This window comes from Lynx canadensis, chromosome A3 (assembly GCF_007474595.2).
Source record: "Lynx canadensis isolate LIC74 chromosome A3, mLynCan4.pri.v2, whole genome shotgun sequence".
NCBI classification, from domain to species: Eukaryota; Metazoa; Chordata; class Mammalia; order Carnivora; family Felidae; genus Lynx; species Lynx canadensis.
In genome coordinates, this window is record NC_044305.1 from 60,863,697 (window position 1) to 60,884,269 (window position 20,573).

At 48.7% G+C, this 20,573-nt stretch overlaps 1 protein-coding gene across 1 annotated transcript in view; it reads right to left on the reverse strand.

The window, feature by feature from the left end:
- Positions 1-6,031: 6,031 nt before the first annotated feature.
- The window catches only part of INPP4A (inositol polyphosphate-4-phosphatase type I A), a 129,317-nt gene continuing 114,775 nt past the window's right edge, over positions 6,032-20,573 (reverse strand). The window contains 5 exon segments of the mRNA XM_032592626.1: positions 6,032-6,441; positions 10,652-10,806; positions 14,433-14,545; positions 17,821-17,918; positions 20,316-20,456. Of these exon segments, the coding sequence (XP_032448517.1) occupies positions 6,261-6,441; positions 10,652-10,806; positions 14,433-14,545; positions 17,821-17,918; positions 20,316-20,456 (688 nt within the window). The 3' untranslated portion in view covers positions 6,032-6,260.

Genomic DNA, 20,573 nt, shown 5'->3' on the forward strand with positions numbered 1-20,573 from the left:
ACTGGCATTTCTAAAGGAGCCCAAGAATAATATCTATAATTTTAGACCTAGGGATTTCCTAAGGGTTCACAAATCATTAAGATCAGCATCATGGATATGTGCCACATATATTTTACAGCCTTTTAAATAACATGTAAACATAATTATGATAAACAGAATTGATAAACACATAAACTAAGAAAAATCTCTGCTATGTGCAGATAAGACTCATCATCATCATCTTATAATAGATGATCAGACATAATTTTCTATGAAATTCCTAAGTTTATGGCCCATTAATCCCTTTCAAAATCTCACTGTAGGAGATAATTTCAACTTTCTCAATAGTCATCTTACATAACAGAAGGTAAAGAGGACAGTAACAACTACTGCAAACCTAAGAGACACTTTCATCAGACAATCCAACAGGATTGTCTTCTAGAAGACGATAAATTGGGAAACCCACAAAAGGACATTTGTTCTGAAAATACTTAGGCTTCCAGCACCTACACGCATAAATCCCCCACTGTTGTCTAAAAGGCAGCAGACACCTCATGTGCGGGGTCCTGGAGTGGCAGAATTCAACACCCAGGAGAGGAAGGGAGGCGAGCCCTGGGGGCAGGACCAGCCACGGAGCTGGGGAGAACAGGCCAGTGGCGTCCTTCTCCAGCACACACCCTGTGCTACAGCGCAGCGGGGACGGAGGTGGGCCCCCCGCGTGGGCCGCTGTGCAGGTACTACCTTCCAGTGAAGTCTTACCTCGGGCTGATTTAGCAACCTTTACTTCACCTTCTGATTTCACCTGTGATGCTACAGATAAGACGATTTATCGGAACCAACTGCTCTCACTGCTCAAGCTGGAGCTACCTTCTTTCCCCAAAACTTGAGTTAACATTCAACATTTACTGATCTGCCCAGGATCCAATTCTTTAATATATATTATTTACTGTTTTACATTCAAAAATTTTTAAAGTAGACTGTAATTCAATGCTCAATTTTGAGTTACTCGGTAGAAAAATACATTAGGTGTGCAGCTGCCTAAGTGGGCATTTTAAAAAGTCTTTTAGCATTTCAGACATATCTAGCTTGATTCATACAGGTAACTATCGATGATATCTGTGTGGTTATGGCTGAGGCTATTTAAATGGGCAGTCATTACTATCCACGCTATTGAGCCAAACATTACCTCCTATTGATTCCAGTGGAAAAAAACATGCTCCATAGACTTTTTAGTGAATTTTGTTTGAAAACACAAAAATAAAAACCAATCCTTCAGGTCTTCTTGAAGAATTCGTATATGACACTAGAGGGTACCCACATTTAGTATGTGACAGCTAATTAGAGGAACCGTGTGTTCATGTTTCAACTTTTCCGTAAGTCCCTTCGGGAGGCCTGTAATGCTTGGGGAAAGCCTTCAGCTGCAGGGAATTAAACGCATATTTGCGACTTCCAACATTCTTCATTGTATTTTCTCTTCGACAACCCTCACTGGGGAAAAAAACAAGCACAAGAAATGACAGCAGTAAAAAAGGAAAAAGGAAAAGACTTAAACTAAAATGAAATGAATTGATTATTTTCATAGCATTAAAAAAAATGTTGATTAATTCAAATGGGTGCCGGACTCATTTACAACAATACGCACGCAAGATGGCGGGCTTCTAAACAAGGAAGGCAACTAAGAAGCACAAAGATGGACACATGCTGTATGGGGCTGTGAGCCTGGCATTTCCAGAGGCAGCACTGTATCTAAGTAGAAGCAAACTTGTGGTTTTAAGTTAATGGTTTTCACGTAATGGTTTTCATGTCCAGTAATTTGAGGGTTCTATCATAATTTGCAGTTCAAAGGTTCTGTTATGTCACAAATTAAATGGAAAAAGAAATATTGCTACTCTTACCAAAGCTTTTAAAGAGCTGCGTTTTTCTTATTAGCAACAGCTATGAATCACCTCAAATTGAAAATGCTCATTTTCCTTGCAGAATGTAGCAAAGCCATCTGGCCGAGAAGGCTGCTATAACATGCCGTCCCCACTGAGGAGGCAGCTGTCCTGGGTACAGAGCAATCAGTGGGCTCATGCAGTGGTGGCACGAGGGGTCTGCACAGCCATCAGGGCTAGACATGTCATGAAGGAGTCATCCCACTGAGATCTCCCCGTGGCAGCCAGTCACCTTCTCTAGGAGGGCTGTCCTCATTGTGGTCACCTCTCACAGGGGTGCCGCAGAGCCAGTGAGAGCCCACAGGTGCCCTTCCCTAGAGAACCGGCTACCAGCATCATCCCCAGCTGTACTGGATGGAGGGTTGTCATGGCAACCCAGTGGGCAGAGCAAATGCTGAACAGGAGGATGAGACATCAGGCAGGCCTCACATTCGTTCCCAAATGAGAGCATCAGGGGAGTTCTTTGGGAAATGGTCTGCTGTAGACACCAAATTAACAGGCAAAAGCAATTCTAAATATAAACGGCTTCCTATAAGCACAGTGTAACTTTACATTTTTGTATTATTCGAAGACTAGCAATTAAGTCAACTAGTTATCAAATTCAGTACAAAAATCCCCATTTATGAGATGTAAAATTTGGAGTTACCAAGAAATAGTGATTTAAAAAAAATATTTCAAATTTTATGAAGACCATTATGTCATGCATTTTAAAAAAATATCAGTGGCAACTGCTCAAGCCTTTTAAAGTGAAAATGACAGTCTTATTATCAAGAACATGTAAAATATTTTTGGTAAGACAGTAATCTTATTCAAAAGATAAGCTCAGGTATTTTAGAAAAGTATCCACCTGATTTGTTATTAAGTAATTTAGTAACTCAGCTATGCTTCCTTGTCACCAGAGCCTCAAGCCCTCAGCGAGACGTCTGTCATCAGAGCTGAAAGCCTAGGCCAGACGAGCAGGGAGGCCCTAGAATCAATAATGATCATGTTTGTCTAACATCCCATTTAAAGCAGAAGCTGTAAGTTCCTATGCACAGTTAGTCTTAATCTTTGGAAGCTCTCACATAATCAAACTATTTCAGATATGGCTTCTCTATTTATATACAAATGCACACACTTTTCAAACACCACCTATCACTATTAAATGCCGAACTGCTTTGAGGAGCGAAGAAGAATAATTTGTCCACTCGGACATTATCTTTTATTTACATATGTTAAGGAAGCTAATTACCGGGTTAACTGGCTGAATTCGTTACACACGAAATTGTAATCAAGATTACACTTTCAATGCAATTTAATTGCTAAAGCACATCGTCTTTACTTTTCTCAAATGTTTTGAATTTACCAAATCTGCCTGGGTGAGGCTGATGGCACGTAGACACTGTCATCACATGTTTGCATGAGCTCTGGCATTAATGCTGGAGGCTGCTATGTGCAGAGGAGAGGGCGTGCCGTGCTAACTGGCACTCCCCACTGAGAAGGCTCCCCACCGCCAGCCTCCTGTCCTAAGGTAGAACACTTCTACAGATCACATCGGCTGCATAGTTTTTAGTTGTCAACAGCACACTTTGAGAAGGTCTTGGGTAGAGTTTAGAAAGAGGGATTTAATTATTTCAAAGCTCCCCGATTGTTTTTATAGGTAAATTATTTCAAGGACATCCATTTTTTGAATGAGAAATTAGAATGGAAACCCAAATGACAACTGGTTCTAGGGAGTCCTCTGGTTTTCCCTTTCTGGTGTGGATCTTCCACTTTAGAACCCATCTGAACGCACTAGGGTCTTAGTGATCCTGAATATCTAGTGCTGGCAGCCACTGACTGTGTCCCGTCCAGAGCCAGTATCACCTCAGCGGCAGCCTGAAAACCATCATCATCAAGTACCAGACTCCCATTTCTTGAAGCATCTTCCCATGTTTGTTTCATCCAGCCTATTTCTCACTAAAGCAGAAAAGACTTATGTATTTAGTCTGACTTCGTAAGTAAAAAGCCTTAGTGATACTAAAACTCAGCACACAAAGGGTGAGCATACAGAGTCTCTTTCCTCAGATGTTCTGAAGAAAAACGACAACAACAATTCACAGCCTAGGCTGACCTCCTGGTGTCCTTTCTTGTGCTACCCTCACAAGCATACAGGTAGAATGTACTGACTTTTGACTCAGCCCCTGAAGAGACAAAGAACCCTGTCCAACTTATTTCTCTGTCAACTTAGCAGCCAATTCTACATGAGGCAGGAAGGCCTGGCTGGCGCCATGGCAGCGAGGAGCAGGCCGGGCTGTCCACAAGGCCCCTTCAGAGGCCACGGCCTCCCCTTGCTGGGTGGGGGTTCCTGGAAGGGGGCTCTGGGGATTGGCACAGGAACACCCATGGGCCTGGGAAGCGGAGAGGACACTCTCTGTAATCAGAAGGGCCTCCCTCACCTGGGCGCAATCTCTGCCAGGCCTGGAGGTGGGCACAAGCACGTGTCGCCACCGTGGGGTATCAGGAGCACTTGAGCCAGAGCAGGACTGGGAAGCCTGGAATGGGAGCTGAAAGGGCCTGCAGACTCTGCTTTCTCCCATTCATATAGTGTAAATAAAATGGCCTCGGAGCACTGATGCACATGCCTCAATTTGAAGGAGGCAGGAGGTGAACACACCTCTCAAAGAATCACAGGTTAGACAGTGACCAGTGTTGTGTTGGCACACGGAGAGACTCCCTGGTGAAGGATGTCAGGAGCTATGCCATGGAATGGTCACCTCAGTTGTTCTGGAAAAGACAGAGTGGCCACACTGTACCTGTGAAAAGACTGGCTCCACCTACAGGCAGGAGCCCTGCCCTGAGGCTCCAGCAGTGCTCAGGGGGTCTGGGGAAGAAGGGCCTCCCAGAGGTGCGAGAAGGACAGTCTTCTATCTTAGAATTTAAAGTCTGAATCTATCATTTGTCATGCTAACTGCTTCTACAATTAGTAGACTCAGAACTGATGGCAAACCAGAGGAGTCCTAGGGTAAGTTCTGGACATCTTGGGGAGGGTCTAGAGAGGCCAGATTTTGTGGTAAACTGGGTTTGTGGGCACAAATGAGTAAAAAGTTTTGGGAAAGACAGCTTCTCTCAATTCACTCCAGTGTTTCTAGACTGGTAAAAAGAAATCCACTTTCATAAAATACAGTGTATGGGGAACCGGCTGGCGGTCAAAAACAGAAGTATGACATAATTTGAACTAGAAAACAGAGAAGCCACTGAGTATTTCTTATAGAAAATCTGTGGAATTCCCCTTAATTTAATCTATTACCTTTACAGATGTTCAACTACCCTTCCGGCGAATGTAAAAGTTAGGCTTACCAACCATCCCATTTTCTGGACATTGCGGTGTTACACCAAGAGAGCGCTAATAGCAGAAACCAAAGCAACTCCTTCTTTCTCACAGTTCCATCTGTCACAAATGCCCAAAGGTTAGGCCTCATTTTATGGGTCATTTTTCCTTTGATTTTTGCTTATTATTATGAATCACATTTGCTTTCTAAGAAAAAGATGTCTGGACTTTAATCTGTAACTAAAGATGCAATGTTTTAAATGTAAAAATCCTGCTTCAAGAAAAATAAATGTCTATCACTTGAACAGCCTTTTGTTTCTGTATGCGTTCATTCCTGGAGTCAGTTTAGTGATCCTTAGAGATTTAAAAGAGTAAATGTAAAGTCACATGCAGCATTACTTGGATGTGCCCGATTTGGTACAATGTGCTACTACAGTCACAGCTTTGTGTCGTCTTGGACTGGAACTCATGAACACAAGCAAGGAATGGAACGATTCTGCAAAGTGTTTGCTACTCTGAGTTCAGGGACTACGCTTTGAAATGAAAGCAGAAAGTACATGTCCTATTAAATAGGTTTATCTTGAAGAGCCAGTTATAAAGCATCTATCCTTTTCGTTTCTCTTTAAAAGGAAAGGAAAGTTTAGCAGTACATTCAAGAATAGTATCAAATATACAAATTCTTTCCAGACAGAATTCGCTTCTCTCAGAAACACGGCACATGAGATATACAGGTAATAAATAGCTTTACATCAGAAGGTGAGAGATTTGGTACAAGTAATTCCAGGCCAGCTAAACAATGCAGTGACAGGGCCCTGTAAGAATGTGTTACAAGCACTGAAAACTCTACGGAAGTTAAATGAACAAGTCCTCTTGGTGAAATAATTTGGCAGGTATTTACAGTTCAGAACAACAAAACATCAAACTGTAAGGCATGAGATATTTCTTGGCAGACCACGCTTTGACACATTCCTTCTGTCCAGTTAGGTACACAGGTGGCTGGACATATTCTGGCACTTTTGTTTTTCTTGTGACTTATTACTGATTTTTCGTAATGATACTCATTTGCAACGTAATTTGGTCACCAGGTATGCTATGCTCAGGAAGAGCCACACAATCAGTAAATTGGGGCTCAAGGCTAACAAAGGGATGGAACAGAGGAGGCTGGGGTCTAGTCTTAAGTCTCGGATGGGCACCAGGCCGCTCAAGTTCTTCTGGGTGACTACCTCCCGTGTTCCAATGCTGTGAAAAGGAAAAAGTTTGGGAGAAAGGAAAAGAAAAAGGCAAAGGAAATAAAAAAAAAAGAGAGATACATGCAATGGATTTTATCAAAAGTATGGAAAAAAGAGGAGAACCAAACGGTAAGATTAAAAAAAAAAAAAAAAATGGGATGAAGCCACAACAGAAAGGAAAGATGATATGCAGAAAAGGGTGTGAAAGGAATACCAAAACAAAACCAGCACAGTCACAAGGAGAAAGGAGAGAAAGAGAAGTGAAAATAAGAAAAAAATACTGTCGTCTACCAAAAACAAACACATGTAGGTTGACTAAATGGTTTTCCATGTTCGCCCTCTCTCGGCTGGCCAAGCACGACTCCATGCTGCCCTGCCATGCTCTCACATGCTGCCAAGACATGGGTTCCAAAACGCAAGCTGAACATGAAGAACCATTGGGGGGAGGGGGGTTGACCTTCTCACAGATGCCTGAGCAGGGGGCGGTGCCACTGACTGCCAGAGCTGCCTCTTGATGGACCATCCGAACAATGACCATTTACCTCAAATATCAGTCAAAGGCAGAGCCCTCCTCAGACTCATCCTGGCTCTCAGGCTAAGCAGTGGCAGGGCACGAGCTGCTGGTGTCCCCGACTGTCCGAGTTACTGCTCTATGGGGTGATCCCCGAGAATGGAATCCACCCGAGCTCACATTGGAAGTTTTGGGTTTTCTCTCCCTTTAGGTTGTCACAGAAAAAATACACTGAGGTGCAATGGTTCTGGAACCACATCCTCTATGACTGTCCACCAAAGTGGCAACAGTGACACAGAAGCAGAGACGCTGGGACACAGCAGGTGGCCTGAGAGGATCCACCCAGAGATGAGGAGCATGGGGTCTTTCCTCAAACAGAGACCTCCCGGGCTTTCCCAGAAGAACCTGGAAGCCCTAGAACGGCCCTGCTGGGATGTGCCATTCTGACTGGAGCTTCTTTCCAATGTGAGCACTGACTGACTGTCACATTCGCAGCCAGGGCAGTCTCGGGGGTGGGGGAGTGTCACTGTGGCTACTTAAGAAGGCCTGCTCTGTGAGTTTCAGCCTCCGGATTGGGGACAGAGGGGCACCATGGACGGTGAGCTGGCAGTGGCTCACAAGAGCCGAGTGTACGAATCTCTTCCCAGCTCCACGTTCCATGGTATCACACTGGTAGCTCGAAATCAGCCCCAGCGGGAGGATTTATGCCACAGAAATTGGCAAACACTATTTTTTTTGGTTGGGGGGGGGAGAGAGCCGGTTGTTAAACATTTGCTAGCACAGCACTGGCCACTGCTCACCCTGGACCTCTGGGAGAAATACAGCCCGAGTGTCAGCTCTGCCCCTTGACTCCACCCCCTCTCCCCACCCTGCACCCTTGCCTGCATGCTCTACTCTTCCATCTGGTAAGATGCAAGCGAGAAAGCAAGAGAACCAAAATGCATTCCTCCACTCAAGACATGGCCAGTATTTACTGCTGCCTCCTTCCAGCCCCTGGCTGAGCCACAGGTTCTGGCCACACTGCAGCCAGAACTACTGGCTAGCGACCTGGCCACCTCAGGCTTGCTGTCTACAAATAGACTCATGCCTTCCCCACAGGGGATAATCCAAAAAATCACCTAAAAACAACCACATGTGGTGACAGCCTGAGCTGCAGTGTGGTCAGGCAGACAGGTGGCAGTGAGCATGGCGTCCAGGCTGTTGGGGCTACTGGGTCCTGAGGGTCCCAGGGTGCAGGCGGCCGGGACCAACCTTGGTTCTTATGTAATAGTATGTTACATGATTATAAGGTAATACATCATTACTACAGAGATTTTAGAATATTCAGAAAAACATAAATAGGAATCTTTAAAAGACTTCCATAATTGGAGCTGAGTAGGGGCTTTAGAGAGGCAGAGGGAGGCCCAGGGAGGAAGGTCCTTCCCTACTCGGGACACAGGGTCCCCACCTGGCATACAGGAAAGCAACACCGACTTCAGAGTCAGAAGCGCCCGGACGAGTGACAGGTATGACAACACCCAGAGGGTGGACGAGCAGGCATTCAGGACAGCGGGTGGGAGTGTGGCAATTTGTATTAAAAGCCCCACAAAGGTGTATACTTTCTAACATGAGGGATCAATGCGGCAAATGTGAACAGGTGCGTACATAAGGCTATTCGCCACACCCTTAAGGTGCTGAAAACCACATATAGCTTAAATATTCCATGACAGCAAACTGGATAATTATGATGTAATGAAAATGGCAAGGTCTCTATTTGTTAACCTCAGAAAGTGCTCACAAGCAGTTAAATGAAAAAAGTAGGCTAAAACAACAGGCATAACTGCAAATATAATTGCATTTGTTGGCGCACACATGTGTTTTGTTCACTATTTAGGGACCTGATTAACCAACGTGTGCATTAACCACACTCACACCTGCATGTATGTGTATGTATGTGACTATGTCTGAAAGAGTCAGCATCAGATGTTAGCACCATTTCTTGTTAATAGTAGGAATATGGAGAATTTTGGGGGGGCAGTGTGAGAACAACTGGTGTAGGGGCTTATCCGTATTTTTAAATTTTGCTACAAGGGGTACCCATTTCTATGTGATAAAAGTTATAAAATTTTGCTGTGTGCACTGAAAACCACAACAGGTGATCTGTGCACATGTGGGTACTGCCCACGCAGCCCCATGGTGGGCCACAGGTCAGCAGATGTGGCAGCCCCTGTGTCTTTCAAAGAGCCCCGTTCTCCCTGGTCTCCTGAGACCTTTGTGCTCAGATACGGTCAGAAAATGAATTATTTTCATCAAATCTGTTCCAGAGGCCGAGACTGGATAGATGTCTACACATCAACTGTACACCTGACTCAGGACCTGTCTACTAAGTGGACCTGATCCTCATCTTTGCTCTGACAACCACAAGTATCTCCCTTCTATTTTTCATGTTTCTTCTCTGGTGGAGGTCTGCATCTCACCAGAGAGGTCCCTCCCATCACCTGGCAGTGAAGAGGGTGCAGATGTGGCTGGAATCCCAGGCCCCGCCACCCCCATGGCATTAAGGATGCTGAGCCTGAAGGGCAGGCAGTGAGGACAGGTCCTTAGCCAAGGGTGCCCAAGCAGGGGTCTCAAGAGTCTCCACTGCTTCCCTGAGGCTCAGTGCAGGGAGGGTGATGAACTTTCTACACACGTGTGAATAGAAGCCCCAAGGAAACAAAGAGGTCTGTAGGACTGGGGGAAGACAAAACAGGGAAAACACAATTCCATTTCTACAAAATGCGATTATCAAGAGGCAGGAGCTCAGGCATCACTTTTGTGCATTATTGTGAGAAGGTCAAACAGCAGAAACATACAGAAAGGATAAGAGAATTGAACGCTTTAAAGAATTTGGTGAGAGGACAAACGATACAGAACATTCAGTAGGAGTGACCGTTGGGAACGAGACTTGGACAGCATTGGTGGCTACATTGAAGGAGACGGGAAAACCAGGTTTCTTATCCTTTCTTTTGGTATGTGAGGTAAGGTGCTCCCCAGCAGTGCTTGAAACAAGGCATCGATCAACAGTAGACAGTTTTTAGTCCCGGGTTTCATTCTGCAAACACGCCTGCTGCCTCAGAATCAGAACATCATTAGGGTGAGGTCGCCACGGCACACGGACAAGTGGGGGCTGCTGCCGTTACCATAAAACACTCATTTGACACTTTGCTAAGAAAAGCAAACTGTGTCGATGGCTAGAGAAGAAGCGGAGCAAACCGGTGCAACCTGCAGACGCATTTTCTTCACTCAAGTTTGAAAAGGGATAGATATGTGCACGGTGGAAACAGCAGATGCCTGCTGAGGAAGCTCTGGCCCTAATTTCCAGCCGCAGCAAGGCGGGGGCGAGGCAGGGGGAGCCGTGTGCCAAAGGACTTCCACACGGCTGCACGTGAGTCCCCTCGGCAACCTCCTGACACCTAAGCTTGCCCCGAGGTCATCTGACTTCAGAGCAGTCCTGCTCACAGAGACTGCTAGCTCTCTCGTCCCCCTGGACTTAGGAGAGAACACGGTCTCAATTTGAAAGTGCCAACAGTTTGACTTGGCAGACATCAGTGAATTTTCCAAAGTCAAACTAGAGCATGCCAGGTGGAGTCAAGGGGACTTGGGCAGGGGGAGCCCTGGCAGGGCCGGCTCATCTGCAGTTTACACGGAGCCCAGGGCAGGCGGGGCGGGCGGCCTGGGCAGCGGGACTCACCTGCGCATGCACTCCAGGGCCTGGGTGAACACCTGCGGGGCCATGCCGTGCTCGTGCTGCAGGATCAGGCACTGCTCCAGCGTCACCGACATGGCCGTGCGGTCCTTGGCGCTCTTGCAGCTGGTGAACCGGACCCCGTTAAGGCGGCGGCAGATCTGCCAAGAGGAACACAAGCTGTGCTCAGAGGGAGACTCTGCAGAATGTAAACATGCTTCGCGCGGGACACAGGCTTCGGATGGCCAACGGCAGCGTGTGGCAATGCCAACTCCCAGGGTCAGCGTTCCCTCTGCTTCTGCTCCCTGACTCTATGTCCTGCCAGAGCTAGCAGCAGAAATGAAGTCACTGCCCATGGGACCTCCTCTCATCCCTGGCAGTCCCTTGTGTGACTCCCTAACCCCCAGGCCACTCCTTCAAGGCCCAGACTCCCTTATTTTCTGGGGCATCACTGTCTGTTCACTGACCTTACCAGCTGTCCTCTTCCAAACTGTGCCCAGGCCATTTCGTCACATTCAGGACTTTGCTGCAGGCCCTTAGCAGAGCACAGCAGCAAAGACCAACCCAGGAGGTCAGAGCAGCTCACAGGATGCCCAGCCCCTGGCCAAGTCTCCAGGGCTTTCTGGAAGGCATAGCATAGACCCATTGTCTCTACTCTCTTCATGCCCCCTGCATAGACGGGAAGAGCTCAGAAGAGCTTCCCCTTTGCCACCTCCTGACCAGCAGGCCCCACAGGCCATCCTCTGCCTCACTCAGGGCCAAGCATGGGGTTAGGTGCCAGTGCGCTTCTCCCTTCACAAGTCGGCGGCTCACGGTGGGGCAGCCTCCTAGCTGAAAAAAGGCTGCCCCAGGGCACCTTCTTTTTCCACAAGAAGGGCTTTTGGGGGCATTTTCTTCGAACCACTAGATACAATTCTAGGTACACATTCCCCAAATGCTGAAAGCCCTAAAATTAAAAAAAAATTAAGTTTACAGCAACTTCATTTGGCAGCATGACCATATCTGAGCCAATGTGAGATTATTTATAATCTTCATTTAACCCATTTTGTATAAATATTCACACTTTACAATAAAGCAATATTAACGAGTTTAGTTCCAGAGCACTGCCCCAGACTCTCCCGGTTACGTTCAATCATATATATGTACCACATTAACCAAAGGGGATGTGCCACTGTATTACACATATGTGCACAACTGTATACCATATCACCTTTCTAAAATACAAAAACTGTGAATTACAAAACATCTACTCACAAGAACTTCAGGTAAGGGGCTGTGGACCTGTACCAGGTACTGCACCTCTACGACAATACTGGCAGTTAGTGAAAAATCAACACTAGATGACAGTGGGCTCCAAAAACCTGTCACACTCCAGAGAAATATCAGAGCCACTGCAGACTGCCCTGGAGACAGCACCACACCTGCTTCTCAAAGCCAAGAACATGTAGCCACTGTCAGGAATGCCTCTAGGTAGAGAACACAGTATGGTCCTAAGCACTGTGTCTAGAGGAAGACAAAAGAGAAGATGCCGAAACGAGTTCAGCCAAGCCCATCTGGAGGAAAACGGCCTTCTTTTGAGAATAGGCAAAAAATTTTTAAGGGGGAAAAAAACGACCCTAAGCATCCCCTAAGCTTGCTGAAGAGTGATATAATCCCAATGCATAAAACCGTAACTGACGAGGTGAGGGTGAATGTACACCTGCTCACTAAATTCTACAGACTGCAGAGTTCATGAACCAGAAATGTGTAGTAAGCACTTACATTCATAAATGGTGCATCCATAACTAAAATGAAACTCCAGAAGGCGGGCAGGGGTGACCAAAGGTGCATTCTTGCCCAACAGGGCGATCTGTAGCACCAGGTTCCAGTCTCTAGGGGGCCATCAGCCAGTTTGAGAGCTCTGGCTGGTCTCCCCATCCACAAAATGAGGGCCTAGACCTGACCAATGATATCCTAACTGTTTAGCTAGGGACTTCTTATTATACACAGAAGTGAAAATAAATAAGACCTAGAAAAGGAAGGCAGCTCTGGCCAAATTGGCCATAGTGACTTGGCATTGCACAAATATCTGTTCTCCCCAGTTGGAAAATATAAGAAGTGATGTGTCCAAGGGCCGCTGAGACTTTTCCACCTCTGAATCTGTACATTGAACCTCTGCTGGGAACAAAAACTATGGGACTGCATGGGCTGCTTTTGGGACCTGGTCACAGAGGATGGCGGATCATTGCCATAGCTAATGACTTTTCTATGGTCTAGAGAGAGGAAAACAGAACCCCAGTTCCCAAACAGGGTATGTACCAGTCTCAGCACCCACTGTCAGATGTAAAGCCATCTGCATGCTTGTTCTAAGGAGAGTGAACCAGGGGGGTGCCTGCCCTGTGCCACCGTGGAGGATTGGGCTGTCACCCCCTGGCCTCTGTGTCATGTGAGAAAAGGCTTGCTCTGTGTCTGAAGTCTGGCAAAGATACCTGTGTAACAGGCTTGTCACAGCCAGCCAAGGGGCAGCCCCCTAAAACATACTAAAAGAAAGTAAGGGGCTCCTCTGCCTTAAAGGAGCCTGCTGCAGAGGCGCCCCAGCACCCAGGAGCCCACCCTACATACACCCTATTTGCTGGGCCCAGCCTGAGCAAGCAAGGGCAGATGAGGCCCCAGAACCAGGAGGATATTTGAAACATATCCTGTCTTCCTGTCACTCAGTGCCTCAAAATGTATTCTGTTGTGAAAAGATTCCACGGGCAGTCTGGCCCAGAAAGGGGAGCTCCCCAGCCCACAGTTGTGATGAACAGAGTCTTCCCAGCTGGGGCACTTGAAAGGCTCAATGAACAGATTAATATACAGAGGGGAGCGTCCACTCTTCACAGCTGCATTCAACAGAAAGGCATCAGTGGCCACAGCTACTAACAAAGGCACAGGGTGGGGCATGTTCAAAGAGAGGGCTCCATGAAGACAGGTTCGAAAACACAGGGTCTACCAAACAGCTGGCAACTGGCATGACCAGCTGAGACCGTCTGCTGCAGTGGAAGAGACCCTTCCCAATGAGGAGAACAGGAAAGCGCTGGAATGGGCTGCTCTGGAAAGCCACTGGCAGCAGGGGACAGCCCTCCTGCTACTTGGGATCTATGAACTGGGGGGTAACCGGGTGTGAGTGAGCAGTGCGGTGTCTACTCCTCCTCCAGGAGCAGAGGGGCGTGTGTCCATCCCTCCCCTGTGCTCAGGCCAGGCTGGGAGCTGGAATGCCCTCTGGGGATCACTCGTGCTCCTGAGTGTACGCGTGCAGGTCCCAGTGCCTCTTTAACAGGGGAGAGTGAAAGGCTAGCTATGAAACTACACAATTACTTTTATGAGAATATACCAGAAGTCTAAGTGCTTAGGAAAAGAGGAGATCCAAACTGCAATGTACAAAAAATACTGTGTGAAAAGAGACTGCCAAGGTCACTATGGTCTACTTTTGAACCTATTAAAAGATGCAGTCGGCAGTGAGTTTTAGCTGGTATCGATTGCCGAGGCTTCTGAAGGTGACAACTGTCACCAGCTTGGTTATTAAATGTCTCAGGGGAGAGAGTGTGTGTCAAGCTTATCAGAATTCAGGCAGCCCTAAAGTAATGAACTCACAGGAAACTTTCAGTGTCTCTCAGAGTTTTGGACATATTCAGTGACTTTCTTTTGTGTCCATATGGAGAAATTTGCTCTCTCCACTCCTGGCTGAGATTTTTATTTATTAATATAATTATTTTTGGCAACAAGGGCGACAATAACATTCTTCCCCTCACTATAACGAGGTTACTACCTCAGCAGCTTGCCAGAGAATGTCGACGTTCTTATTCTTCCTGGCATGTACGTTCTGGCCCAGAAATCGCAGCAGCTCTGGGAGGCAGGTCTGGCTCCGAGATCGAGGTAGGCCTGCAAGACAGGAGGAGTCCATGAGAGCCAGCGCTGCACCCAGAACTGTGGCCCAAGGGAGCCATTGTGGCATGAGCTCCTGGCCAAGCTGACAGTGTAGTGTGACTTAAACAAGAAGGGGGGGGGTGTGCTTAGGGATTGGTCCTGGCTGCTGGCATGGAGAGCACTTAAATAACTTTCAAGGCCATTTCAGGCCCACCTCCAAAGCGCAAACACTCATCTTCTTTTAGCTTGTCAGTGAGGCTGGAGCACAGACATGGGGTCATCCAGGGTGGGAGGGAGTTAAGATGATCCATCTGGTCTTTAGTGCCCCCACAGGGAGAGGATACTTAGGACAGTGGGTCTCGACCACTGAGTGGGCTTGGCAAGCCCTAGGGAACGTCCACTCCAAATGTCCACTCTGGAGTGACCCACTCTGACAGCCTCCCTCTGCCACCATGACAGTCTCCAGCCCTTCCAGGACCACTTGAAGCGGAAAATCAGTCCGATCACCTCACCTAAGAAACCTGGGATTTTCAAACACCAGGATCATCAGAGAAAAAGAGAAGAGCCTCAAGATCTTATCTAAGGAAAACAGCCATGGTGCTTGAATTCCCAATTAAAACCAAACACATGGAATTTTGAGATCCAGCTGCACATAGAGTTTCTACCACACAAGCTCACCCTGGTGCACCAAGGATCTTATGCTAATAACTTCATGCACCTGGTATGTGCCCAGCACCATGATGATCAGGAGACTGGGGCAGAAACAGACATGGAAAGAGGGCTCTTGCTGTGAGGGGCTCAGTCTGTGACGGAGGCTATGGGAGGCCAGAGGAGGCAAGCTTGTCTCCTGGAGGAGACACAGCATGTTATTTCCCAAAATTGGCCGCAGCTTCTTCCCCAGGCCCCCACGGCCCCACTCAGAGCACACCTGTCCACTGATGAACTAAGCAGACTTAGGAGGTATTCACTGGTTGGGGTCCTCTTCCTCAGCCTCACAGAGCCCCGATTCTCCTGGGGCTGAAGGCACACTGGGTTGCTGTTCCCCAGCATCCTAGATCATGGTCCAGTGCTACTGGCCCACCCTGGAGAGGCCCACACCTGGGCTGCTTTTGTCCTATAGGCCACACCCTTCCTTGACTTTCATCACCAGCCTATGTGCACATCTCCTGGGGTCTCACATCACTGGAAACAGGCCATCCTCCAAGATGCTGAGCACAGAACTCCCACTTCCTGACCGCATGGCTCACTGTGCCCACTCTATCCTCTGCATGGCCTCTGTCCCTCTGGTCCAAGCTTGGGTGGCTGCACTGTCTCTGACCCCTGCAGCAGTCGGAATATGGGCTCCAGCCTGGGCTGGATTCACCATCCACCATTCACCATATGGGCAGAGGGGGACTCACCCTCTGCCTTGGTATCCTCAAATGTCAAATGGTGTGGAATCAGGCCCACCTGCCAAGGCTGCTGTGAGGATCACATTAGCTAATCTATGTAAAGTATGTAGATGGCCTGGGAAGGATTTGACAAATCTGTAACTTTCAACTATGATCACTGCTGAAGCACATGAGGATGCCTCACTACCTGGGGGTTTTCGAAGGCCCAGGTATTGGTGACCTTCAGCTGAAGCCTCAGGGGATCCTTTGACTTACGGCTCTCAACCCTGGTCACCTGGGCAGTTTCTGGAACGTCTGACGCCCACCAATGAGGCATCAGGACTGTCTAGCCTCCCTGGTGAATCCAGCACACAGTCAGGGCTGGCACTTCTGTAGTTACCTGGGGACACTGATGCTGCCTGATGTAAGCATCCTTTATCTCCTCCTGTCCACAGCAGCCCACTCTCTTCCCCTTCCTGACGGCAACACTGCCACCCCTGCAGAACCCCAATCTGTAGTCCTGAGCTGCTCCTGCATCTTGCAGCCGGTATTTCTCTAGCTCCTTCCCTCACTGCCCATCTCACATCTCTGCCGATCTCTGGGAAGAAAGAGTGGACCATCGAGGTAGTACCATTTAGTCATTTACTTGCTCTGGCTGCAGCCCTCACCACACTGAATGAGCCTCAGAAGTCAGCAGGCACTCCTTCTCTCACCCACCTTCAGCGCCCAGGTAACACTGCTTCTCTCCTGCTTCCAAGGACTCTCTCTCTGGCCTGTTGAACCTTTTCTTCCCAAGCCACCTCCACTGGGAGAAAACACTGCACCGGTGGTCTGCACCCCTCCTCCAAGTCAATCAGCACACTCTAGCTGATTTGAGATGAATCCCTAAAGTCAACTCCCCAGCCCGGTCCCTAACACAGCATCTCCTAACAGGACACCTTCGCCCACTAAGCGCCAAGCCTCAGAGCCAGGCTAACCCTTCCCTGTGACCAAAACTAACACCTACCTCATTGTGCTATCATGGGGAGTCAGTGCGGAAATGTGTGCAAAGCACAGCACAGCGCCCGGCACATCAGTGATCCGGGAATGCAAATGAAGCCTTTTCATGTCTTCCCTTCTTGGCAGTCCCCTTTAGAGGACACTGATGTTACCCAGGGTTGGAATCTGCCTCCTTCACCTGGGGGTGCCCCCCTACTGGCTGGGACAGTGCCAGCACAGACAGGCAGAGCCTATTCCTATCCAGGCAGGGTCCAGTCTCTTTCATCACTGGGTCCCGTGGTGCTTCATATGGGGCAGGTGCTCAGTAAACATGTACCGGGGTTGACATCAGGAGACAGTTCCCCACGTACACATAGTGTGCTTAACCCTGGGTTCTTGCCTGAGTCCAGCAGCACAGAGAGGGCTGTCAGCTGTGATGGCTACTGTCACTCTCCACTGCCTCCAGGGACACCCAGACAGGGGCCCTCTCGCCCCCACGGCAATAAGTGTCTGCCCAGCATCTTACTCTATGTGCTATATAGATGCAGGTGCAGGGGGAGTTCACACCAGCGCGGGGCCGAGTGGGGGCCCTGCCTCTGCGATCCCATCTGCCCTACCAGTAGGAGCACAACATGCACCACGGCATCAATGCACGCCAGGGACTGGGACAGCGTGTGACAAAGCCTCGTGTTAGAAAGGGCAGGCCAGAGAAGAATCAGCAAGGGCAGTGGCCTGAGGGAAGCTTCTCTGGGTGGGGACTCACACCACGCAAAGTCTGAGCAGATGAACAGGCTTCCAGAGGGACAGGGAAGCCAAGGAGGAGTCGTGCACATGGAGGCAGCATCCAGATGGTTGGTGGGCAGGAAAGGCTCAAACACCCAGGGTGACACAAGACAGGCAGCAGGTGAAAAAGAAACCTACCGTGAGTGAAGAAATACTTACAATCTTCAGGCAAAACTTCCTTAAACTGCTCGAAGTAGGAATTTAACCGCACCAAACTTTCCACATTGATAACTTCTTGTAAAGACGTATCACCAAACCTTCGGAGGTCATACGGGAACACCATTAGTGAATGACACTTCCTTCCAGCATGAACATAACTGCCTTGAAGCTAACAACATGGATTCTCTCAAGCATTATTTGGCACAATCTATATTCTAAGCCACTTCCCTCCTCCCAAGCATACGGTCATCTCTGCTGTGTTGGTGACATGTTTAAATACATTTCATTAGCAGGAACCACACACATTTGTTACAAATGTGCCTAAAAGATTACAAAACTCCATCTGTCCCAGACCCTGGTGCAGCATACACAGAAACCCCTCTCACAGCCACTCACTGTGAGTCCCCATCCTCCCATCCCGGGGGTGCTTAGGAGAGGGGATGGCAATGGGGCTCTGGCTGGGGATGTGAGGACACAGTCCTGTACTTGAAGCTGAAGTCACACCGCCCACTAAATATCTACACCCGACTAGCTGTTCCTCCTGGACTGTATGGGAGGCCCTAGCTCTCTTCTCTCTATGCAGACTCATCCTGTGCATGCCTCACAGGTAGCCAGGACATGCCAGATGTGTAAGGTTAGAGGAAGAGGAAAGTCACCGTTGAGAAAGACCTCCAGATGGTCATTAATACTGGCAGGCTCCTGAAGTCTAAGGCCCGGATGCCCAGTCCAGCTCCACTACTGCTCTGCTGAGGGACTTCCTGCACATCAGCCTCTTCACGATCCCATGTCACCCTTAAAAGAGCAGGACTCCCTCCTGTGGTCCCCACAGTCCATTCACCCCGATGCCCACAATGGCTTTTCCTCAGGCACCTGCTCCCTCGGGACTGCCCCAGGGACACAGTTAGGGGGGCTTGTTTATGAGCTGAGGGGAGAGTGTCCCAAAAGCAGATAAATGAGAAAGACCTGCACTCACCAAGTCTTCCCCATCCCCACTGTCTCACCCTCCTTCTACCGCCCCTCGCTCACTGTGACATGGCCTTGCCGCAGCCCTTGCCAGAAACTGCTCTTTCAGAGTCATCAAGATACGGCAGCTGCCAGACACAGGGAGCATTACCGTCCTTCCCTGGGACACCTCCCGACCGGGCCCCTGATATTGCCCACTATCCCTGAAGTGGGTTCTTCCAGCTCTGCTCGCACCTCAGAGGTCTTCTGCTTCCTGAGCTAGTGGCCTCAGCTTAAGGTGGCCCCCATCTGTCCCTGAGCACGATCTTCTTCCTGGTTTCTGGGCTCAGTAGATGGAAACACCCCCTCACTACCGACCTGGAAGCCTGTTATTCTCTCCACCATCTCTCTCATACCCTGCGTAACTACAAACCACACCTTCCATTTCACCACTGAAATTGCCCTCCAGTCTGCCCCTTCTTTACCCATACTACTCCTGCCTGACCCAGCTCACCGCCTCTGGCCTGGACTTTCCAACAACCTCCTCGTCACACTTGTCACCCTCGTATCTTTCCAGCACATGGCCAATAAGTGAACCACTTAAAACGTAGATGAGATTGTGTCCTGCTCTACTCAAACTTCTTCAGTGTCTCCCACCAGCAACCACATTTGCTAAGTGGGGGTGACCTACACCTATGTAGGGGTGATTGGTTTCCAGAGGCCCAACAGGAAGATGGCACATCATCCTAGCGACCAAATTCCCTTTACAGCAAGTGCTTTAAAAACCCACATGAATAAGACATGTTCTAAATTCTAAAACACACATGCCACATGTAATGATAAAACAGGGAAGATTTTCACCTACTAGTGGAAGGTCATTACACATGCCCAAACCCTCCTCCTCTCCAGCACACATAAATACATGCACACACACACTTGCACACATGGGCACACATGACTCTTCCCTGTTGCCTGGCAGGGGACCCTGGAGGGAATTTACAAGACAAAGGCCTTTAGAATCAAGGCATGGCTTCAGCCTGGCATACAGGCCTCTCTAACCTCACCGCTGCCCATCCTGGTCTGGGACCTTGGCCTTCAGCACCCCCGATGGTTTGTCCCCACCTGCATTTGCTCAGGCTTATTGGCTTGAGATGCCAGGTCTTTCCTTCACCTCCTCATCTGACCAACTCCTACTTACTCTTCAAAACCCAATTCAACCATCAGCCTCTCCAGGAAGCCCTCTCTCACACCCTCTCCCTGGGTCTTCTGTTAGGACCCTTAGTCCCTGTATTCATCTTCATCCTTGTGCCCACATCTCTCTCCTACCAGCCCAAGTCTCTTGAGGACACAGACCACATCTGGCTCATCTTTGTGTCCCTAGCACCAAACACAGGGCTGGGTATATGGCTGCATCTGAAGACTGTTGGCCAAAAGAAGGAAGGTATGACAAAGTCTACGCAGCACTCAGAGCCTGAGAGGGCTAAGGACATTTTCTATAGCACCTCACAAGAGCACTCCAGCCACCCCAGCCCCCACGAGAGCCAGGCACGCACCTCTCGGCTAGTGTCTGCTGCTCGTTGATGCCCACATTGAAGAGGACGGGCTGCACCCGCAGCAGCATGCCACTCTGGATCTCCCGGGGCAGGGCGTCGAACAGGGGGCCCGGCAGAGGGATCCGCACGTTGAACCCATCACTGCAAAACAGTGGAGAGAGCCAGAGGATGGGTGAGGGCTGGGACAGGGGAGAGGCAGGAGAGGAGGTAAGTGAGAAGAGGAAAACCAAGCTGGCCTCGATACTGGAGTGCAGACTG